General features: G+C 42.2%; 2 protein-coding genes and 1 long non-coding RNA gene across 3 annotated transcripts; all 3 read right to left on the minus strand.

Moving 5' to 3' along the window:
- Positions 1 to 431: 431 nt before the first annotated feature.
- On the minus strand, positions 432 to 8,267 carry LOC114766350 (uncharacterized). The gene is made up of 10 exons (XM_028957085.1): positions 8,028 to 8,267; positions 2,332 to 2,416; positions 2,132 to 2,161; positions 1,753 to 2,055; positions 1,275 to 1,376; positions 1,060 to 1,084; positions 856 to 926; positions 747 to 771; positions 640 to 680; positions 432 to 529 (listed from the first exon to the last, which is right to left on the minus strand). The coding sequence occupies exons 1-10, from the start codon at positions 8,265 to 8,267 to the stop codon at positions 438 to 440; spliced, it is 1,014 nt and encodes a 337-aa protein (XP_028812918.1). The 3' UTR covers positions 432 to 437.
- Positions 8,268 to 9,375: 1,108 nt separating this feature from the next.
- On the minus strand, positions 9,376 to 9,891 carry LOC114765658 (uncharacterized). Its single transcript, XR_003742696.1, has 4 exons — positions 9,843 to 9,891; positions 9,669 to 9,761; positions 9,472 to 9,496; positions 9,376 to 9,402 (listed from the first exon to the last, which is right to left on the minus strand). It is a non-coding gene; the product is annotated as an uncharacterized LOC114765658 (long non-coding RNA).
- A 1,836-nt stretch (positions 9,892 to 11,727) lies between these two features.
- chrna3 (cholinergic receptor, nicotinic, alpha 3) lies at positions 11,728 to 22,176 on the minus strand. Its single transcript, XM_028955926.1, has 6 exons — positions 22,016 to 22,176; positions 21,111 to 21,250; positions 18,942 to 18,986; positions 17,388 to 17,497; positions 13,914 to 15,090; positions 11,728 to 12,519 (listed from the first exon to the last, which is right to left on the minus strand). Exons 1-6 carry the CDS (start codon positions 22,074 to 22,076, stop codon positions 12,391 to 12,393), a joined length of 1,662 nt encoding a protein of 553 aa, XP_028811759.1. The 5' UTR covers positions 22,077 to 22,176; the 3' UTR covers positions 11,728 to 12,390.
- Between the last annotated feature and the right edge of the window lie 2,672 nt (positions 22,177 to 24,848).

Consider the following 24,848-nt stretch of genomic DNA (forward strand, 5'->3'; position numbering starts at 1 on the left):
TTGCATACATGGTGTGAGTTTAAAGTTGTGTTGTGTGTTCCCTGTTTGTGGTTTGCTTGTATCGGTTTTGTTACAGGTTTCCTCTGTTTGGTTGATTTGCTGCATTGTACAGTGCATTACATACAGACAAAAAACGGCATTTCCGTTTTGAAGCATAAGCCATCTTTTGATAACCCTGCATTTATCTTTGTTTGCTATATACAATCAAATACTTACTAGTGCAATCAAAAAAGATACATTTTCCAATTACTGATGATAGTTATTTTGTCCTGTATACATGCACATCTTTGTACGACTTTTACATGACTTGACAAAGTGTATGCTGTGTTCAGACTGAGGCCCTACACATGATTACTTGAAATGGTTTATTCAGCGTCGGTACATTTCTTAGAAGTATTTTTCAACATACACAAGGCATTCCTATTTGTAGACTGTGCTCAAAAAGTGTCTTGTGTGTGATGTCCTCCACATCGTTTTTTTCTAACTTGAGCGTAGACAAAGTTAGACTGAGTTTCAGTCTCTCTTTTTTCTGTTTTAAAGTTCACAAAAAAAAATTTATCAAGGTGGATAGTATCATTTCTCACTTCACATTGTTCTTTTGAACACACCACATGCATGTGGTCAGAAATAGATTCTTACCCCAGGCCTGAACAGTGCTGTACAGCACGCTGTTGTCTATGCTGTCGGAAAAACCAACGTCCATCAATCAGCCAGAATAACATTTTTTTTAACATAATAGTACTCACAAATGGACTTTGGCCTCATGGTTATCTGTTAAAATCAATAATCAATATTGAAAATGAATGAATTTAACAGATATGAAAACATCAAAACTATGTGTACAAATGAACTTACCTGTCATGTTAGTGTGGACGGCCTCTGTTCTCTGACATTCACTGTAGACAGCTTCTCCTGCCTGACTTTGGCTGAGCCCCCCCCCCCCCCCCCCCCCCCCCCCCCCCCACACACACACACAAACACACACACACACACAAGCTGCTTACTCCATGTTTACAGAGGATTTAATGTCAGTGTTTCAGTAGAATTGATGGAACTTACCCATCTTTGTGGCTATGCAACATCCCTGTAAAAAGTGCCGGTAACATATTGGAAAAATTCTCTAACAGGTCACGGTTGCAAATAATTTTATTTCATAAATCAGAAACCATATCCACTGCTGCACTGCAATACTCAAGAGCATTTAAAACTAGTTTGTTCGGGTAAATCTGTGTATTTGTAAGCATGTGAGATGCACAAATATTTATTTTACTTACTTCGTTTAAAAGTCCTGAGGCTAAACACACCCAGCACTAAGAGTATAATAATCCCAGAAGCAATTAATAAAGTCATGGACAGTCCTGACTTCTGGCCCTTATCTGAACAAAACAAACCAAATAATGGTTGCCAAAGTTAAACTGTACAGCTCCAGTTACCAGAACTCACATTCCTGCTTTTTGATATGTTTCATAACCTCTGCTGTCTGTTTGAATAAGTTCATTAAAGAAACCGGTGACATGAGATGTCCTTTTCAATTACACATTCCAAACATCAACACAATAGTGTTAAGGTATAAATAATTACATTACAGATTTTAGCAGAATCTGATTGCATGTGCACAGAATTTTTTGTCTGCCATACATATTAAGGTGCTAGACATGTGTTCTGTTACATTTTTATGATTCTTTCATATTAATATTTCTAATATATCTAATGCAGACATTGATCACAACACTAAAGTTACCAGCAACTTACCAGCAACTGTGATGAAGATGGAGTTCAGTCCGGTTCCTGTCACATTTTTGGCAATGTGTTTGGTTTTTGAGTAGACACATGTGTAATTCCCTGTGTCTCCTATTTTAACATTTTTGATGGGAAATGTGGTATCCATTAAATTTGTCAACATTTCCATTCTTATTCCAAATCCATTTTTGCAAAGGTACATGTGCAATGGCAGCATCTCTGTAACATTTTGTGAACCACTGATTCGACACTTTATTGTAATGTTCTCTCCCTCTCTCTGTGTGGATCGTGCAAAAATTTGCGCTGGGTATAAACCTGTGAAGAAAAAAAAACAGAATCATACAGTGAATTTAAAATCAAAATATACATAATCAAAATTAAAATGTCATACCTTGCTGCAAGGAAATGTTTATACTCACAACTGTAAGAAGAAGAGAAACATTTAAGATGCAAAATAAAATGGCTGTGTTTATTTCTTTATCTTAAAATAATTATTTTACATAATTGTCAGCAAATGCTTACTACAGGTTTACTTTTAAAAGTATTTAATTCAGATATTAATAGTTGTGCAGTTATTTAAGTCATACTTACACAAGATTAAGATAACGATCCCTGAAACTGACATGGTGAAGATGTTGTGTGGCTCAGTCAGGTCCTCATATTCTACAGCATAATGCTGTGGACATTTCCTGCTTTCAGTACCTCAGTGACTATTTCTAGAAATCTGCTGAACGCATGAAGTACATGGTACAACCTTTAAAACACAATTTAACATTCATTATTCCAGTATTTCAGCTCTGTGTCGTCTGTTCTCATTTAAGCCTCACTGAACATGCAGGGTTCTCGAGTGCAACTAATTTGGTTGCTTTATTTCTTCATGTTGCAACCAGCCACTCAGGGCTGGCTGGTGTTTGGAACAACAGGAACAACAGACTTGTTCGTGTGGAGAGCAGGGCTGCAGGATCATGCTACACAAACTGGGAAGGCTGAGATCCCGGGCTGAGTGTAACCAGTCTGCAGCACTGATGTAAGAAGGTGAGTCTCCGGTAATATTAATTAAAGTTATGGGCAAATTGGTGGCGCCCTCTTGTGGTCAGGGATGCTAGGGTGTCACAGAGGCTCTTGTGATTTTTAACCAGCTGTGGTTAGTTTTTTTTTTTTCTTCTTGTCTTATTTCACTTTTTCTTTGGCTGTTAAAATATTTCGAAGTGGAAAAAGAATCATGACCATCTTGATGACCTACAAAACAGAAAGTTGAGATTTGAAATTTTGGGGTTGAACATATTGGAGTTGGTTTTCACATTCTGATAGAAATGTTGTTTTATGTTATTTACCAGGATTATCACATCAGTGCAAATAAGTCACACTCACTACAACAACATGAAGTATGTACAAAAAAACTTAAAAGCCCAGACTGGACTGCACATTTCTCGCACATTGTTGTACACTGCACATCCCAGGTTGGTTCATTGCCAATATAACAATATACACAGGGACATGATCAAGCATACAACATTCAGTGTCAGTAATTTGGGTATGGGGAGTTTGGAAACAGCAAGTTAGAAAAGCAGACACTTGAATCCAGGGTGGTAGTAGCCTAGTGGTTAACACACTTGCCTATGAACCAGAAGACCCAGGTTTAAATCCCACTTACTACCATGATGCCCGCTGCCAACATCTTCTTAATCTTGTTGTCTGCCTAATCTTTCAGTGACAGTGGGAGGCGCCGCGCTCTCTGCCGGATGGGTACAGCATCCCCCGTATTGATCCCATGCCCCGCCAAGCTTGTACAGCTGCAGCCTCTATCGTTCACTGCAAACAGATGACCAAACTCACATACAAGGGCCTTCAATCCAGCCAATTCTTCTGGTTCCAGCCCCTTCGAGCTCCACTCTAACAGCTGGGAGAGGGCCTCTCTGAGCTCCGGCTCTAGGTCACCCCATCCATCCCTATCCATCCATCCCACCCATCCATCCCTGAATGCCTTGGAGGCGGGCAAATGCAAATGAACCCAGCCCTATTGGCTGTCAGCGCTACAGTATTCTGACAGAAATGTAAATGCTGGAATTTGATTCATTTAATTAACCATGTAACTTGGATTGATGCTATGTTGGCATGACCACAGTGCACACATATGATGTTGCTCACAGTGTTCCAAGGAACTGTTCAGGGAGTTTGTGTGTTTGTTCAGAATCATGAAAAAAAAATTTTTTTCACCATTGGGAATTTCAAAAAACATATATTGACTCAGATGTTTAAAACTGATTCATTTGAATACAACTGTTCATATTTGCCAAAACTCATGCCAATGACTGGAACCCATGTCTATACTGTGCAGTTGTATGTCGGCGAGCTGATGAGGGAAGGAAGCGCAGAGGAGGGACATAATGAAAACTAGAATTTATTAAATACAGAAACCAAATTGGCGTGATAGCCGAAAACAAGGGAAATAAAGAGGAACAACAGAAACTAGCCCACAGGCGTGTGGTGATTGCCAGAACTCATAACACTACAGAACAGTTGCAAGGTCCACAAAGAATGTCGCAGCCGCTGATGGGCATGCCGACTTTTCACCGCTGTCTTGATTGGGCACAGGTGATGTCTCCAGCTGCAGCCAAACAGCAGTACAGCGGGCTGTGTTTTGTTTCTGCATGTTATAGCGTCTAGCCAATGTCAGTTTTGTTTTCTGATTGTCCATCCTTTCATTCTGTCCCATTCATGTTCAAAGGTCAAGGTAACTCAGGAATGCCAATTTCCAAAAAAATCTTGTTATAAGGATTCCCTTCAGATGCTCCAAAAGAAAGTGAAGTGATTAGTTGTGACATGTAACACCACAGCACAGCACCCAGTGCACACTCTCTGCATTTATCTCATCCCCTGAGTGAGCAGTGGCCAGCCATGACAGGCACCCGGGGAGCAGTGTGTGAGACGGTACTTTGCTCAGTGGCACATCAGTGGCACCTTGGCGGTTCAGGATTCAAATCGCCAACCTTTTGATTACGGGTCATCTTCCTTACCTGCTAGGCCACCACTGCCCCCCAAAAATCAGGGGGGAGCGAGTCGAGATTCCCACATTTGGTGAATTTGCTGGAGTGCAATGGCTGAGCCTCATCCTGGGTGATGAATATGGAAGTCAGGGTGACATTTTTCAAATGAACACAATATATGAAGGATGCCACAAATAACTCAGTAGTCAACTACAAATCTGAATAAAAATGTATTAAGACTGAAACATACAACCACATAATTATTGTCATAACCTTTAGGCATGACGAGGCAGGTGAACAGAAGAGGTGACGAGAAAGAAGGACGCAATCACACGGCGTCACGATACAGGGGTTTAATGGTGCAGAACAGGACAGGGGAGACATCCAAGACGTTGGTGAACGAACAGGGCAGCTTTATACATTAGACACAGGTGAAAACGATTAGGGAACATTACACATGACTAACGTGAAACTAACTAACAGTAACCCCTTTTGGACCGGATCATGACACTTATAACTGATCATTTTTCTTTACTCAATGTTTCTGAATAACTGAACATTTATATACTGTCCAAATTACATTAATGAAAAGAAGATATATGATACAATACAATACAATACCAGATACAATTATGTGTATATTTAAAATGCAAATAACACTTCACCCAGGAGAAAAGAACAAAAAAAAAACTCTAGTCTGACTCTATGACATTCAGCTGAGTTCAATTGCAGTGTTTAAAATAACTACTCGCTTGTGCCTGCGTATAGCTGTAGACTTAACTACAGGACTGATTTGAGATCTGTATGTGTTCTGCAGAGACGTGCAGAAAGCATGTTCTGTATGAGCAAAAATAGACAGCAGTCTATTAACAAACACTCTCTCACTCATTGCAATTTAAAGACAAAAATGTTGTCTGTATCATTCAGAGCATCAAAGTATCTAGCAAGTTTCCAAACAGTTGCTTACATACTTGATTGAAGTTGTCAGCTGTGACAAAGACTGCTTGTCTGTACCTCAGTGAGTTTTAAAAACTCCCTGAGTAATATAAAAAAAATGAGAGGGGGACGCCATCAAACCTTAAAATAATTTTTTGATCAAAAGGAATGGGACCACTCAGGGTTAAGTCTCTTGCTCAGGGAGACTAGGTAGTAAGTGTGGTATATTTTTGTATCACGTTGTATAATTGCATGCACAGAGCATGACCATCCACCAAGGTTTAGTCTAAACTTTATATGCCCTTGAGATCATGCACGCCTGCAGAAAACTCCCTAGAGGTCGAAGGCAAACCAAGGCTTGGGAGGACTTGAAACAAACTGAGATAAGTCTAGTTAGGGCAAATAAATTATAGGGAGGGTTGGTATGCCCAAAATAAGGGCTGTCACAGCTGCATGTACAATACTTAATTGTAAACAGTTTTTTACTGTTTATCTGTTTCTAACACAAAAGATACTGCCCAGGTCTCAGCAGCCAGGAACTGAATTATGTTGACAGATGTGCGATTACATTCACACCCATCTTCTTCCAATAGTGCTGCATTATTCAGTGAGATTCATCCAGGATATTACGTCATATAGAGATTATGTAGTATTGAGGCAAAATATTAGAGTTCTAGGAGATGACTATCAGATGGAACCACCAGATGACTTGTAAGGGCCAAGCAGTAAGGGCCAGTGATGCCACATTGGGATGCGAAAGGACTAAACATTTCCGGTGGCACTATTTACTGCAGCATTACTAATGGCGAAGGGATGGTTGGTAAATGCTTGACTGTTTAAGTAGATGAATATAACTTGAAAGCACGTTGTAAGTCGCTCTGGATAAGGGCGTCTGCCAAATGCTGTAAATGTAAATGTAAATGTAAATATAATATAATATAAACATAAATTGGGTATGAATTGTATCTGTACAAATGTGAATGCAGTGTAAAGAGAAATATCAGATACACAATAACACAACACTAAAGTTTGACAGCATGCACAATTTTATGACCTAGGCATCATACACATTTATGCAGACACCTCTATTTCTTCCAAAGATCGTTTTGAAGTATCTTATATAGGCAACAACTGCAGTGTACCACATGTAATTGTCACTGTATTTCCTTGTTCTCATCCATCACAGAGATCAGGCAAGAAATAATTTTTTTTCATCATAAAACCATAGTTTTTTTTATATATATTTTCAGAATTTTCATACATTTACATATGTCATTTCAGCAACTCAAAAGATCTAAAGGACACATTAACAAACGCATAACAATTATTAATTTAAATTTACAGCATTTATCAAAAGCTCTTATCCAGAGTGACTAATCCAGATCAGTATCAGGCACAGTCCCCCTGGAGCAACTTGGGGTTATATGTCTTGCTTAGGGCCTCAGTAGTAGGTCTTGATTCATAGGAGAGTGTCTTAACCACTAGGCTACTACCAACCTGTGGTTAATAAAACCCTGATTAATTGGGCTTCTTCAATTTTGTATTTTTTTGGTTCTCTTCATCACAGAGGCATAGACATCAGTTTTCATTGAAGCTCTGTCTATATGTGGGTGAGAAAGAATCAAAGTTAAAATAAAATGGTCTCTTTTCTGCTGTGCATTTGAAGAAATATAAATCTATTAGATAAGATACATCTTTATTGTCATTGTCAGTTCTCAGGAACAATGATATTATGGGTATTGGTTTTATTTGCATGAATGTATCTCTGCTGTGGTGTCATGAACACAGCGTTACTGTGTTCTCTGTCTGTCATGGCTGGATGCTGCTGGTGTCCCAGCCAGTTCCAATCAGCCTGACAACAGGGCTCTAATCATGGACCAGTCCTGCTGATTAGGTGTCCATGATTAGGTCCCTGTTAAAAAGAAACAAGACTGCATCCGACAGACGCTGCTGCATTGTTGTGGTGTTTGTTGCAGCTCTGGTCAACCGACACAATCCTCCGGGTTGTTTTTTGTATCCTTAGTTTTTGCTTTGTCCCTTTTTTACCCCTCATGCCATTTTTGGTTGAGGTAAATAAATAATTTCCCTGACAACATGTCGTTCTTCTGCACCTCCTTTCTCCCACAAACCCGAGACATGATAGAAGCGCAAAAGCCGCAAACAGAAGCAGAGTAGAAGATGGAGTAAGGGAACCCAGGATCATGCTGGAGGGTAGACCCAATGAGAGTGTTGTGCCACGGCGAGGTGAGTGGCTGGAGGGACGAGGCGAAAGAAGACATCAGCAGTGCCCCCTGTTCTCCCTCTTCTAGTCCTTCAGATGGCGGTGTTGCAGCTAAGAAGAGTCCCAGGTTAGAGATCCCTGACCCAAGGATTCCCCTTTGACCAGCCATGACGGGGCACTCCCCTGAAGGCGGGGCTGAGTGCCACAGAGTCCCAAGGGTGGATACCAAGAAGGTCCAGCAGGAAGAGAGCCTGCTCGTCCCCACAGGGATAGACGCGGGACACGTCTGCAGGGACATGCATTGACAGGGGCTGCATGTGTCTGGAAGGTTCGGCCCGGTTTAATTTGTGCAGGTTGACTTCATTGTACAGGAGCTGCGCCATGCTGGCAGACATTAGGAGGCCAACCAGAGGTTTCGGGTCCTCCATAGCCATGGAAGACTAGCAATGCCTGCAGTACTGGAGCCCTGTGGTAGCGCCCCTCGCCCCGCCACCTCCACTATGTTTTTCTCCCTGGGCTCTGTGAAGTCCTTAGAGGGGGAGCTCTGTCACAGCTGGGTGCTGCAGGTCTCCCGGTTAGCTCCAATCAGCCTGACAACAGGGCTCTAATCATGGACTGGTGCTGCTGATTAGTCGTCCATGATTAGGTCCCTGATAAAAGGAACAAGATGGCAGCAGACAGACGCTGTATTGTTGTGGTCTTTACTCACCTTTGTGTTTGTTTTAGCTCCAGTCACCTTTTTTTTTTTATTTGGTTGTGGTATATAAATAATTTCCAATAAACCCGAGATGTGACACTGTAATCAGTTAACAATTCAGATTTTAGTGTGTGCAGTGCAATGCTAAAGAACATTGTCAAAATCTCATATTTGTTAGTAAATTGGAATCAATTATAATAAAAGCTCTCCTCAATTTCCTGGTAAATGATAATGTCTGTAAAGAATGTAAATAACATTTATTTCCTTAATTTTTACCTTGAAAACCATCATGACATATCAGGACTCAAAGTAGACTTTGATGGCTAAAAGAGAATAAAAAAGCAAATATGATCAAAAGACATGATTGTTGTACGTAAACCTTCCCACCTGCTGTTTCTCTGTTGATTTCCTTGAAGACCTCGGAGAACTCATCCCATTCAGCAGTAGTACTAATGCAAACACATTAAACTCATTTGGCATCCAGTTAAAATCCAGAAAATTGCTGATGAATTAACTGAACGTAGATAGCTTACAGATTTTCATCTCTGTCCACATTAGATGTGAAGAGAACTAAAAAAAAAAGAAAATACTTAGATAAGATAAAGGTAAGATAAGATTAATCTATATTTTCATTGTCACTTCTCAAGGAACATTTGAAACTTGGGGTGCAGTCGATTCAGTGCAGTCGACTTAGAGTTAAGACAGGAAATAAATAAATACTTCAACCCTTTTATTGCATTGATTTACAGAGTAATAAGCAGCCTCACTAACCTCTAGTAACCATCTCTGGTTTAGGGGGTTGATTCAATTGATGTGCTGATCTGTAAAGACATGTTTTAATTTGCAGACCAATCTTTTATTCTTTTTAACTCAGAAAAAGTAAAAGGTACCTCTCATATTGCCATTTTTGAGCCCCTAAAGGAGAACATACAAAATACTATGATCTCAACATCCTAGAATTCTCAAATTTACATTTCAGAAATAAAATGTTATTATTACAGTAACTTGATGGAATAAAGTTATGAATAGGTGTATACATGACAGAAGTCATGTCTTTACTTTTATTTTTTTAGAATACAGACCCTACCATATGTTTTTAGCAGGGCTCCCATTCCTAAAAGCAAGAACAGGCAAAGGGCCATGATGACAACGATCCATACCATCTGCAGAAGAGATCCATCTGGATGTGTAGAACAGTCAGCTTTTTATTATGGGAATACTTACAAAATATAAAGAAATGCAGCCTTCCAAAGACTCTCACCATGAACCTGGAGCATCACAGCATTATTAACATGTAGCACGAGTCCGGTCCTGTGAACAGCTTTATCTGAGAGCACACAGCTGTAGCTGCCTGTGTGTTCAATGCTGACACTTGCGATGTAAAAATCGACCTCTTTACTGTGAGGATCCCACATATCCACCTCTACAGCACTCTGGTTCTTGAGAAGGTAGACTAGAAGGTTGTCGTTGATGATGGATTTTGAGGTGGTGCACTTAAATTTCACATCAGATCCCATGCTTACCACAGATTTGGTCACAGTGAGGTCAGCAGGGTAAAAAGTAACTGCATAAACAGCAACAGTAAAACTTATGATCCTATGATCTACACATGATTGCAGTCTTTATGGCGTGTAGTTAAGACAGTATTTGTGTGTAATTAAAAACTAATTTTGTGTCAGTTTATCAACATGATCCTCACCATTCACACTGATGAAGATGTAGTTGTCTCCTCTTCCCCTCACATCACCGGGATTAAATTCTGATGCAGAGAACATACAGCTGTAGTTCCCAGTATTTTCCAGTGTGACACCTTTTATCTGGAAAAAGCTGTCACTCTTGTCACTTTTAATCCGCTGTATGCCGACTTCATCCTTACAGAGGTAAACGTAGACCTCCTTCACGTCTGACTTGACTCCAAATGTGCTGCATGTTACCTCTAAATCTCCTCCAACTTCAACTAATCTGTGACCATAAATCTTAGCTGGTTTTACATCCCCTTCTGATGAGGAACCTGAAGTGTGATTAAATGCATATGTCACATGTACCAACAAACCTCAAATTAAACATACATTTCAAAATACAGTATGATATAATAATGGTGCGCTCATGGTGTGCATTTTGCTCTTTTTCAGTACTGTGAATGTCAACATCAAATAGCAGTTCAGTGAACGGTTCTGCAATATTTTATTCAGTCACATACCTGTAACTTGAATGTTGTATACCATGGTGTCTGCAATGAGGATCCACATTTTTTATTTTAAAAGAAAGTATTAAGTAACTACTGTTTTTGTAACATTTATTATGTACTTACATAATATAAAGATCTCAGACTTCATTGTAGAAAAGTGGTTTAAGAAACATATGAAGTGACCAGGACATGAGAACCTGCGTGAATGCCAGCACAAAACTAGCTTGTTATGGTCCTTATGCACTTCCTGTCTTTGCATGCAAGTAGTGTGCACAATGTGTACTTTATATTTATCCAGTGACAGTAAGCAGACTGTCTTTTCTTGTTCTGTGGTTTAATCAAGATGAAACACAGAGTGTAAGCAAAAATACCAATGGCATGTGTGTGTGTGTGTGTTTGTTTGTGTGTGTGTGTGCGTGTGTATATGCCCTGTTGGTTCCTGTTTGCCATCGGGTCGTTGTTTGGTGATGTTTCCCCTGTTGTGTGCTCTATCTAATAAAGACAGACTGGCTTATAAATATCCGAATAAATGATGTCACTTCAGCCTGACTACAGTCATCCAATAAAGCTCCAAACAGATGACAGGAGACATCATGAAACCATCCTGGCCTCCTGTGCCGTGCCTCTAATCACATCTACATCCTGCTCCTGCTTCAGAATTCAATTTGCTGTGAGAGAAGCATATAGATTTCAATGAGCGCTAATGAGTTTTGCAGTCACAGCCTGTGCTCCATCCACTTTTACGAATAATAAGGGGAGGACACATGTCATGCACTTAGCTCAGTAAATATACAGTGGTCATGTTGTTCATTCCAGCTTTATTCCATGCTCACAAAATTGTCCAGGTGACTGGGAACACACATCTGTTGCCATCTTGTAAGTTAATGTCAGCATGTACAAATGCTCTGCTCATTTCTTTTCTTTTCTTTTGTCTTCCGTGCATTTAAAATGCACTGCCTCCAAATGGCCACATGGTGTCCCTCTTGACAAACACAGCAGAGCAGCGCCACCTATAAGGCACTGCCCAAGACCTTGAGATGATATTGAGCAAGACTTTTATGGCAACATTTTTTTATTAGTCCAATGAAACGTGACATAATTTCTATAGTTATTGTCATAATTATTCAACTAGAGCAGCAGCTCAAATTGTGATATTCACATAACAACACATTACATATAAAGGTACAATACATAAAAGAATTACTGGCTGCTTAAGAAATTTAGGCTGGATATGAAATGTCACTGTATAAAATGTTTCATATGCAAAATGAATGTATTGGGCGAGGGTCTATCCAATTTGTTCATGACACCTAGAAACATGAAAAAATATTTACAAGATTAAAAAAAAACGGTGCAAAAATGTTCAGTTTTTAGTTTCAAGTTCAGCGGTTCAGTTTTAGACAGATGACATATGTTTGTATCATCTATGTTAAATATGAGAAATGTCATCATCAGATGGACGTTTTAATCCTGCTATCATCCTCAGATTAGAGACCCAACGGCTTGTCCAAATAACAAAAATCAGCTCAGAGCGCAGTTCAGCTTGGTGCTGTTGAGTACATAGTGGCCATCTTAGGTGCCCAGCTCCGAACTTCCTTCATGGTAATGTTATCAAAAGTGGTCACATGTCCTCTCCGAGCAGCAGTGGCTGGAGAAAGAGGCCAGCGGTGCCCAAAATGCAGACCAGAACAAAGACCCAAAGGAATATCCTGTCAATAACCATGGCAACGTACTTCCAATCATCCTGGACCTTGAAAATAAGACAGAGAGAGACAGGTTACTGAGGAAGTAAACAAGTTTCACTATAAAAGGTTTCACTATAAAAGGTAAAAAAGTACAGCAGACATATATTCTTTTCTTCTGCCATACTGAAAGGGTAGTGAAAGTTCACAATGCAAAAATCAATCTTTCACAGAATAATTGCATGACTGTAAAAATGGTCTGTTTTATTATGACCCTAAAGAGTTTTGTTGATCTGACTCATGAGTGCATGATAACACTAAAAGCTACCAACCTGGGTGAGATTTCCCAAAGCAATGATTTTATTGTTATGACAGTGAAGAGATTGTCATTATGATACACAGCACACGACGAAATGCCACTGAGGTGCCACTGAGCAAAGCACCGTCCCCACACACTGCTCCCCGGGCACCTGTTATGGCTGCCCATTGATCATCAAGGGTTATGGGTTAAGGCCTCTGCTGGTCCTTTAACCCATAACCCTTGATGATCAATGGGCAGCCATGACAGGTGCCCGGGGAGCAGTGTGTGGGGACGGTGCTTTGCTCAGTGACACCTCAGTGGCATCTTGGCAGTTCAGGCTTCACATTGGCATTCTTCCAATTACGGGTCCACTTCCTTACCCACCAGGCCACCACTGCCTCACCACTGTGTCCTATACATGTTTCACGTACATTTGTAACATTTTTGTGCCCATATCCCACATAGGCATGTCATGTCTGCATAGACTGTACACTTCACCGCCAGCCGTTCATGTAAATTTGTAATCTTGTGTTATTGTGTAAAAACTTTTTTAAAAAGTAAAAACGCACACCTGTTAGTGGTAACCTGGTGGTAACCTGTTAAGCCTTGACCTCTTTGAAATGCATTTTTTTTTTTTTATGTAGCGGAGTTTAAACATCTGACCATTACCTGCCTGAACAGGTTTCTGTCTGCCTATTTACTTGAAGAAATTATGATTTGTATTATTTGTATGATTGTTTGGTTTGTGTTATTTTTGGTTAACAGGCAAGTTATTTTCTAATGCATCGATACGCATAGTGAATACATGTGTTTGTGATGCAATTAAATTTTTTTTTTACAGACTGGTGTTTGTAAGTTATTGATGGTGTCAAGAAATGATCCGTTGGTTATTTTACAAACTAAATATGCTTTTAGGGTTATTGGAAATGTCGCTTTAATTTCTATTGTTGTGCAGCATAACTGCTTTTGCCTGGATTTTATAATTCACAGTTCACTTTCTCAATATTTTGCTGTCCTTGACTTTACATGTCCATGGATATAAGTTCAGCAGCTGCAGAAGCAATTTTTGCCAAGTTTTGCCTTTAAAAGTTCAGCGACTTTCATTCAGTTCCATTCAGATTTGTGCTATTCGAGCTATTTGTTTTGACATCAGTAACTCACCTCTTTAGCCTCATTCTGTAGCCTCATGTTCTCTGCAATGTACTTAACGCTTTCTATTGCCTCTCTGACCTCTGGGGAGAGAGCGGAGAGGGCCAGTAGCCCAGCGTCCAGAGACTCAGAGCTTGAACAGGGACTCCCTCCTACCCCAACTCCTCCACCCACGCCAATCCCACATGCTCCTCCACTGCTCACGGTCCCCAGGCTTCCTCCAGCGTCTGCAGGCAGCTTGGTGTTCCTCTGGCGCCAGCAGCAGTTACAGCGGCCTTCCCGGCACAAGGTGGCCTTGCTGGAGTCCTGGCCACTCAGGCTGTTGAGGTTGGAGAGCTCTGTGCTGAGGAACAGGCGCTGGCGGGGAGGCAGGCTGGCCGGCATGATCTGATGTTTCAGTTGATGATGCTGGGAAGCCGAAGCGTGGATGGTACAAGGACGTGGGGGGAGAACCGGGGTACGGCCACTGACTTTCTCTGGGTCCCGCTCGGGCCGGGTCATGAACATGATCCGTGGCAGAAAGCCCAGGAAGATGCCACGCACCCAGCTTGGCATGGTATGTGTCTTGGGTGTACGATAGTGCACATTGAGCACAAATACTGTGATGACAATTGAGAGCGTGACGAAGATCATGGTGAAGAGCAAGTACTCTCCGATCAGAGGGATGACCAGTGAGGTGGATGGGATGGTCTCTGTGATGACCAGCAAGAACACAGTGAGGGACAGGAGGACAGAGATGCAGAGGGTGACTTTCTCGCCACAGTCTGAAGGCAGATAGAAGACCAGAACCGTGAGGAAGGAGATGAGTAGACAGGGGATGATCATGTTGATGGTGTAGAACAAGGGCAGGCGGCGGATATACAGCGAGTAGGTGATGTCTGTGTAGATCTCCTCACAGCAGTTATATTTGATATCATGCTTGTAGCCTGGAGCATCTATAATCATCCACTCGCCGCTCTCCCAGAAGTCCCTGAGGTTGATGGTGGAGCCAATCAGTACCAAGTCAATCTTGGCCTTGTCATATGTCCAGGAGCCAAACTTCATTGTGCAGTTCTGGTAATCAAAGGGAAAGTATGTGACATCTATCTTGCAGGAGCTCTTGAAGATGGCTGGAGGAATCCAGGTCACATCACCGTTGTAGCGAAGCAAAGCTTTGGTTTTGTCATCAACCTGGAAGTCCCCGACTGCACTGTGGAAGAAATGAAGAAGACCAGACATAAAAATCAACCAGGTCCATGACGTTAAGCCACGGTCACAGAAGAACACTGGCCTGTTTCTGACAGAAATAAGTGATGGTTAGTGATTGTTAGGTGACCTCTCAAACTAACTTCATCTCCTCTTCATGTGTCTTATAGGGTGGTAGTCGCATTGTGGGTGGAAGACTGTCCCTTTAACATACTGATTGTGAGGCACTCTGGATAAGGCCATCTGGAAAATGCCATAAATGTAAATGTGTTACATGGTTCTTGCATATGCTGAAATGGGAGCTAAAATAATTGCATTGGACTGTGGAAACCAGATATTAGCACTGGTTCAAAGAACTTAAACTGGGATGAAATGAAATTTTAGGATATATGTAAACAGTTATATAGTTGTCACGACTACGGACTTACGGGGGAAGGAAGCGCAGAGGTCTGACATGCTGGGAAGGGTTTTTATTTTATAATAAACAATGAACACAAAGAAAGAATGGCGCGGTGGCCAAAAACGGGAAATAAAGGGGAACAACACAAACAAACCCGCAGGCGTGTGGCGATTGCCAAAACTGAAAATACTAACACCTACACGGTTACAATGTCAAGTTCACGAAACTGCCGGAGACCTGGAAGGAGCGGAAACATCCGCTGTCAGGATTGGCCACCGGTGTTGAGCACAGCTGCAGTCAATCCTGACAATAGTTGGATTATAGAAGATGTTGCAAAGAGCGATTTTAATTGCAATCAAATGACACACTTACTACCATTGTGTCCCTGAACAAGACACTTAACCCTAAGTAAGGACTGTCCCTGTCACTACTGAATATCATTGATCTTTTCGATCTAAAAAAAAAAAAGTGAAGTGATTGTCACACGTGATACACAGCAGCACAGCACACAGTGAAATTTGTCCTCTGCATTTAACCCATCACCCTGAGTGAGCAGTGGGCAGCCATGACAGGCGCCCGGGGAGCAGTGTGTGGGGACGGTGCTTTGCTCAGTGGCACCTCAGTGGTACCTTGGCAGATCGGGATTCGAACCAGCAACCTTCTGATTACGGGGCCGCTTCCTTAACCACTAGGCCACCACTGCCCCACCTGCTGATCTGGATATGGGCATCTGATAAATGCTGTAAATGAAAATGTAAATGTAACCCAACAGACGGAAGCGGATTATCAATAAATGTCGCTATTGAATGGCTGGGCTGGTTGGCTGCTGCTACACTATGTTATCTATGCTGCATGGGCCAAGGAGGCATTTACTGAAGAAAATGATAAAGTGTTATATTTTAGTTGTTACTTTGTGTATTTTGGAAGTAATCTTCTCCCTCCCCATTCAATTTCTCCCACCTCTCCTCCACCAGAAGATTTCGTTTCTGAAAAAATAAATTGCCATGGCCATGGTGAGTTTTTTCATTAACTCTCCATCTAGTGTTGATCTAGTGTTTTTTTTATTTTTATCATTGGTCCTACCCTCACCTCTCTTTTGATTCCTTAGTCTATGCTCTTCCTGTCTTTCACCCACAATGACTAGATAGGTATCATTTAAAATGCAGCTATCTCATGTAATTGTAATAATTATCCATCCAGATCCTGTGATCCCTGGTGGGAAATGGCACTGGTTTAGGCCCTGTCCACATGAGAACACAAGAACAAGCACTGTTTTAACCACCCTTCTCCTGTAAGTGGTGCTGTAACTCTCCGCTCTCCTTGTTTGGCATCTAGTTCAACATTAACCATGTTGTTCTCCGGCATTGTCTTTTCATTAGAAATATGTGATGTAGAGAGGACCACAAAAATATTATCCGCCATTGCTGTATGTATGACTTGTTTGGGGTTATAGATCAGGAGGATTGGCTAATAATTCAGCATTTTCACACAAAAAAGCTGCTTTGCTGTCAACACGATAATGCCAAAAAAAGAAATTTGCTCTAGAACCAGGTTTAGAAAATAACTGTTCTGGGTGCCCTGAAACGCTGTGGATGTTACAGTGACAAAAAATCCATACTTGATAAGTGAAACTGAGGCTAAGCCCCATCAGCCAGGTCATCAGCAACAGAGTCTTAATTCTATTTTGCATCCTGTTAGGCTTTTCACAGACCCACATTCAGCACATAAATATTTTATCCTTTCAGCTCAAATAAGGGATCAGCTTGTTAACAATTACAGCACGTACTGCGCCAGCTCTTCACAACACCGTGTTCCCTGAAGGCCGGGACATTATCTTAACAGCGATTGCAGGGATCAATAAGGTTGTCCTAGACTAGGCCCAAAGCATTTAATTGACTTACTTGTTGTACAAGACAATGTCTGGCTTCCAGATCCTGTTGGATGGCACTCGGATGAATTCAACACCTCCAAATTCCTTGGGATCCCACTTCAGTTTGTAGTCATTCCAGATCTGTGGTGGGTCAAGGGGCCAGAAAATTCATCTTAGTAGCTAAGTAAGAGTTACAGAGATGCACAACATTATACTTTCTTTCTTTCTTTTTCACCTTAACACACGTACACACAGCACAATAAAAGACCACTGCTGACATTCCTGGTTGAGGAGTCAACACTTTTTCCTCTTCTAATCTAAATTACAGCACCTCCTATATGTTCACTGGTCCAAGTTTTTTCTTAAGATTCAATTGATCCCAATGCAGTGCTATTACATTGAGGAACTACTTCATACATTAATGAGTCCCCTTTCTTCCTTTGCCAATCACATTTTTATTCTGCAGCCTAACGTTTTATGAGTGCATATACTCAAAATATCAAATTCATGTCATTTATCACTTAAAGGCAAATATTTGACTGTCATTGTTAAAATGCATATGCAGAGGTTCTTACTATTTAATCTGAAGATGGGTCATGTGAAAAGGGTTTTAAAGCTGATTTTATGCAGGGTCAGGCTTTTATCCTGAACCTCCATCTGGGCAACCCTGAACTCCCCAGGCAGCTATAAAAAAGACCAGCAACCTCCTGAGATTAAGATCGTTCCTAATGGAGCCAGCAAGGATCTGCTGATGGTATCAGATGTACGAAATGATATCTGCAGCTTTAATGCAACAATGGCAACAGAAGAGAAGACTGAAAGAAGGGCTTCAATGCAGTTGTTCTTAAATATTTGTGTAAATCACTCTTCAGAATGTCAACAATGTTGTTCCGATGTCGTTTCTGTATGGCTGAGATGGATTCCACAACTGTGGTTCTATCAAAACCACTTTAGCTAATTACAAGTTACGCAAATTAAAAATGGAATTTGAAGTAATTGTTGATGTAATCCAGCTCAGCCTGATTATTCAGTTGTGAGGGGAATTATACAGTAACTGTGTGTGTGCATGTGTATGTGCATCTGTGTGCATAAATTTAGTTTAGGGTAACCGAATCACTGCACAGCTCTTATTTTCTTTTCATGACAACCATTCCAAAGCTCTTCTTCAGCAGAACTCATCCAGGGTGTTTCTGTATCTGTTAATGACTAATGTGTGGCTTGTTCACTTTTATTTACTGCTATAATTTTGCATGTCACAGGATAATTCACACTCCCTGCCCTTCTGAATATATGATTTTGAGGGAAACGAGAGATGCTTTGCTAAACTCATGCCTAAATATGTCTAAACATCCCATAATGAAAACAGCGTAGCCTGTGAGATGTGAGTGGAGGAAGAGATCAATTTATCTAAAAGCTTTTCCTTATGAATTATTTACCACATAAGTGTTGTCTTTAAGAATCACCTTTGACAGGTAATCTTGTGAACGTAAAAGTGAAGTGCTTGTCTTTGTGAAATGTTCTGCATATGAAAGAGAAGGTAGCTGTGACCTTGTAAGGCAAGGCGTTAAGTGCATAGTGTACATACATGTCTCAGCCATAGGTTGGTCTCCATGATCTGGTTAACTTCATCCTGTAGTGAATGAGAGAGTGAGAAACTATTCACAGTGAAGCGGACAGCAGGAGAACACAGCACGTTGTGAATCAGCTGGACACTTTGAAGCATGGGGTGAGGGCTGCTCTGTCAGAAGTAATTACTGCTCAGATATAAGCACACAGTGGCACCTGAGTCCTGCAGCCCAGAGGGCCAAGGGACAGGAGGATGGGAGGAGTCACTCTCTCTATATCAGAGTTAAAAATTACAGGGGAGATGGAGCTTGACTCCCCTGAAAATGGCTTTAACTCCTAGAAAAGTCTCCACTGAGAATTTTAGGGGGATCTCAGAAATAATATCCACTTTCAGGATCGACAGTACCCTGCTCAGTTGCACCCCAGTGGCACCTTGGCACTTCGAGATTTGAACCTGCAACCCTTTGGGTACAAGTTTGCCTTGGTCACCACTGCACAACTTATAACAACATAAATGAAAGAATCCCAGCTTGGATTGAGTTTTCCATGCTCTCCTTAAGTTCGTGCCAGTTTCCCAAAGGATTTCCTGCTGCCATGCTAGTTGAACTGATGGTTTTCAATTGTCCATAAATGTGAGATGTAAATGATGGTGTGTGCACCATGATGAGCTCTGGCAACCGATTAAGCGGGTATGGGGAATGAGTGAGTACAGTATTAGGTGGTAGTGAAATTAATTAAAGATTTTTCATCTTCCCATCAGTAACTCTGAAACTGTTCTGGAAGGGAATATATGAAAGTGTAAAACACAAAAAAAAATAATTATTGAAAGTGAAAGTGTTGGTCTCTCCCAACTCTGTAAAATAATGAATCATTGTCTACAGATGGAGAATATGATAACAGAGTATCTTTCTCTATGCATATCATGTCACTGGTTTGTATTGGAGCCTAAAGCTTGCTCAGTTGTATATATATTTGCTGCCCTGTTTCTCATCCTGTAGGATGCTCTGTGTCTGGAATCCCCTGGACCGAGACTGAGGCAGTTCCCTGACCTGACTTTCAATATTCATTGAGACTGAGGCGGTCTCTCCTGGCCAGACAGGGACAGGGCTGCTGGTCAGCGCAGGTGGTTTGCTGGGGGTCATGAACACAGACATGCAGACTGTCTGTGGCCCGAGGCAGAGGCTGCCACGTCTGGCCATGCAAGTTCTCTCTGGGGATAGAATTGACCCTGGTGCACTGGAGGAGATGGGCTATCAATGTCTGAGATGTGCTCCTTATTGCTCATTGGTGCAAGGTGGCCCAGTTGAAGGGGAAGCTGGTTATATGCAGGTATGCTGGGATGAAGGTAAGAGTCATCCATCACAGAAGAACATGGCTAGCGGCTGGATCAGCTGAGGTCGTATGATCTTTGCAGGTATTTTCCCTTCCCCACAGTCCCCATAGCCGCTGTATAGAAAACAACATTTCTTCCCAAGTAATTTGCTGGAAGCACAGTGCAGAGAATGCATTGTTTTATTTCCTTTTAAATTTCCTGTTTGCTCAGTTGTAATCCCTGATTTGCTCCCGATGGTCATTATGCATTTTTACTCTTGCGGAAGAATGAGACCATAATAAAATGCAAGAGCAGTGCAGAATGCCATGAAGAACCTCTCCATCTCTGAGAGTTCGGTTATTTAATTGGACGCCAGCCGACGCTTTGCTCATGTAAAAGCTCCAGGCCACTCTGGCACAGTAAATCTGTTCATTTGTGAACGAGCCCCGCCTCGGTTGGTTTAGATGAAGCGCGGCACTCAGGGGCAGCCCGAGTCGGACCACGTCAGATCATGGGCACCGGACGGGAGGTGGCAGTGACTGAGCGGAAGGGGGTGGGGAGGTCACGGGAGAGAGAGTGATGAACTCAGAGCTGACATTTCCCATCTACTCTCAGCCAATCACACGCCCACAGAGCCATGCACAGCAACAGGGTCGGGGTGAGTGAGCGCACTGGCTGTTCTCAAGCATTCAGGCTAATTTGCGTTGGACAGAGCTGCTGACACCAAGTGACAGTTTGATACGAGAAATACAAGCCTGTTACGTAAGAACCAGGACACACACACAGAACTCTGATCAAATCAATTCACATTTAAGAACCTCACTAAAACAAGTCTGCAGCTTCTCAGCGAATCAGGATCAGACAAAACAGACGCACCACTTTGACCAGCTGGGACATGGACACCTCAAACTGCACGATGACTGGATCGGACACGTTCTCCACAGGTCGGATGTACTGGTTGTAGTTGGAGAAGATCACCGAGAAAAGTTGGTGTTCCGCTTCTGAGCAGGAGCCACCTGGGCGGGCGAGGAAAGGGTGAGGATTAATATTTCTTGGAGGAAGTTAATTATTTTACCAAAAACAGCTACATCATCAGGTCTGTCGCCATCACCAGTGTTGAACATCACTTCCAGTGGATGGAAATGGATGCTATATTTAACTAGATTTTAGACTTTACTTAATTGCTTATTTTTGCTAATTTACTTAATGCATTTGCTAAATGGCCTGTTCATTTATTTATTCTGGGGGGTGGGTTGGATTATTGGGGGTGTTCTGGCCTGGCTTTCTGATTGATTTACACCTTCAGCAGCAGGGAGAGGACAAAATGCCATCAGTGAAAGAAAATTGAATGCTTTCAGCATCAAATGTCAGGGACGTGCAGCAATTATTAAAGCCACTCAGATGTGTGGCATTAGTGAAATGTTCCTCTGTAAAGAAACTGGCTCTGATTTTTTAAAATAAGTTTGCAAGACTAACATATAATGCAAGCACAAATAAAATATAAAATTTTTTCAGATTGTTCGGTGTGTACATCAACACGCTCAGAAATTAAAGCCATGATCCTGAAATAAGAAACTGTTCATATCTTCACCTTTGCATGATCATGGATTTAATTAATGAACGTGCTGATTTAGACACAATGTTCACCAAAATGTATTTATTTTATTTATAAAAAAAATTATAAATGCAGATATATATATATGTTGCAGAAAACTGAGGTCCTCAGCAGCAACAAGTACCGGAGTGCAGAGCAGCTCTGCAGAAGGTCACGTTCTACTCACCAGACAGAAGGAAGAAGAGGAAACCGCATCCCAAAAATATCACCACAAGTCCGGCGTTCATCGTGGTCCCGACGCGGTCCGGCCGACGCGATCCGGCCGGAGGAAGGATGGAGAGAAGAGGAGAGAGCGGCGGATAACGGGAACGTGCGCGCGCGCGCGCTCCCACGCCAGCATTCCGCGGGGAGAGAGAGAGAGAGAGAGAGAGAGAGAGAGAGAGAGAGCAGGGGAGGAGGGAGCCTGGGGCAGACCCGACCAACCTCCGGGGATACGTGAAGCTTTGTTCTCATCCTTGAATAGTTTAGGCCAGTGGTGGCATAGCGGGTTACCCGTAATCAGGAGGTTGCCGGTTTGAATCCCGAACCTCGCAGGTGCCACTGAGCAAAGCGCAGTCCCCACACACTGCTCCCCGGGCACCTGTCATGGCTGCCCGCGGCTCACCAAGAGTGATGGGTTAAAAGCAGAGGACACATTTCGTTGTGTGCACCGTGTGCTGTGTTACAGTGCATCATAATGACAGTCACTTTCACTTTCCACATGAGAGAAAAATTACAAGTCAGTCATTTCTACAGTCTTACACCAGAAAATGGCAAAAATTTCACCTGCACACCCCAAACATTCCATTCAGGAAGTTGGAGTGCCTTCAGCACCACAGATAGCGGCATCTTGCAGCAGCTTTCAGGATTTTCTCATTTTGAGTGTGTCGTTTTCTCTTTTTGTGGATCACTGGCCCTGCGTATAGCACGTCATTCCCTATAGGTGCGTCCAGACTGATGTGAGTCCTGAGGTTCTGTGGGATCGTTCATTTCCTATACAATTAACCAATGAGCCCATTTAAAACATGCCAATCATCCATAACATTATGACCAGTGACAGTTTCAGTGAGCATCAGGGCCTTTTTCATATCAATGGCCCCTGGAGGTAGGTGGATATACCAGGCAGCAAGTAAACAAAGCTGATGTGTTGGAATCAGAATTAATGGACTTCAACTGACGTGAAAGTGAAGTAATTATCATTGTGATACACTGCAGCATAGCACACAGTGACATGTGTCCTCTGTATTTAACCATCACCCTGAGTGAGCAGTGGGCAGCCACGACAGGTGCCCGGGGAGCAGTGTGTGGGGACGGTGCTTTGCTCAGTGGCGTCTCAGTGGAACCTTGGCAATTCAGAATTCAAATCAGCAACCTTCTGATTACGGGTCCTGAATTCATTGTTGCTGGCCACTTACACAAAAAAAATCATATTTCAGCTAAAAGAATATTGCTCAAGATTAATTTAAGAAACACGGTCTAGCTGGGTGGCTGTTGGAAAAAATACAACCTCAAAACTTGCAGGACTTGCCAGATACCACAGCATACATACCTAGACTATACTGCTGGGTACTGGGACTCCCTCACCTCCTTTATCCAGAGTGACTTACAATCAGTAGTTACAGGGTCAATCCCCCTCGAGCAACTTAAGAGTTAAGTGTCTTGCTCAGGTACACAAAGGTAGGACTTGAACCTGATAAAGTGAAGTGATTGTCACTTGTGATACACAGCAGCTCAGCACATGGTGCACACAGTGAAATTTGTCCTCTGCATTTAACCCATCACCCTGAGTGAGCAGTGGGCAGCCATGACAGGTGCCCGGGGAGAAGTGTGTGGGGACGGTGCTTTGCTCAGTGGCACCTTCTGATTACGGGGCCACTTCCTTAACTGCTAGGCCACCACTGCCCCCTAAAGACGAACTGTGTGTTACCCACTAGGCTACTACCACCCCTACATCATAACCATTTGCATGTGCTTCTGGGAGATGAAAACATCAGTCAATAAGCATTTATTCAAATCTTTCCACAAGGCTTTGTGTCAAATTCCATTTGAAAAAAAGCAATACAGAGATGGAAAATAATAGGATTGCTAGTTGTAACATGCATAAAAGTGTGTTAGCACTGTGGGAATAAAAAGCTGGTTTTGGAAAGATACATTATTTTACAGTTGCTTGTGAACTTGGTGTGACAGCTCAAAGTGTCATCAGCAGACTTGCATCAAGACACAGAACTACTGGCAGGGTTCATTACAGACCCAGCAGTGGAGCCCCATGAGTGACAGACTGCAATGCTGACCTGTAGCTAAGGACCTATGGACTCAGACATTGTTATGCAACTGCCACACAGCTGCAGGCCCCTTTTACGAGATGCGAGGGGTACTAGGGTTTCCAGACAAACCATTCGCAACCGACTCCGACTCTTGAATGCCAGACGACCATTGCAGGTGACTCCACTGACACCAAGACACCTCCATGAACAGTGGGCACAAGACCATGTCACCTGGACAATACAGCAGAAGGTGAGGTGAGCAATATGCTGAGGTCAACATGGTCCCCATGGTCTGCTTTGGTAGAGGAGGTGCAACGGTGGGCAGGCATAACAAGTCAGCACAAAACAGATTCGGTTCTTGTACATGGCTGAGTCACTGCATGTTCTTACCTCAGAGACATCTTAGAACCCCCCAATTTCGCCTGCACACCCCCAACATTCCATTCAGGAAGTTGGAGTGCCTCATATGGTATGGCCATCAATATCCTCTGACCTGAACCCCATAGAGCACGTCTGGGACCAGTTGAAGCAGAGACTGAATGATCATACCCCACCCCCACATGACCTGGCAGAACTCCGTGAAGTGAAACGCATTGCCTCAGAATAACATCATGAAGCTAGTGAGGAACCTGAGATGTTGCTGTCAAGCTGTCATTGCGGTAAATGGTAGAAACATCCACTTTTGACATTATCAAATATCCCTGTTAGTTTTGTTTTTTGGGTAATAAACATTTACATTATTAGTAACATCAAAGG

Source organism: Denticeps clupeoides, chromosome 16, assembly GCF_900700375.1.
Source record: "Denticeps clupeoides chromosome 16, fDenClu1.1, whole genome shotgun sequence".
In the NCBI taxonomy this organism is placed as follows: domain Eukaryota; kingdom Metazoa; phylum Chordata; class Actinopteri; order Clupeiformes; family Denticipitidae; genus Denticeps; species Denticeps clupeoides.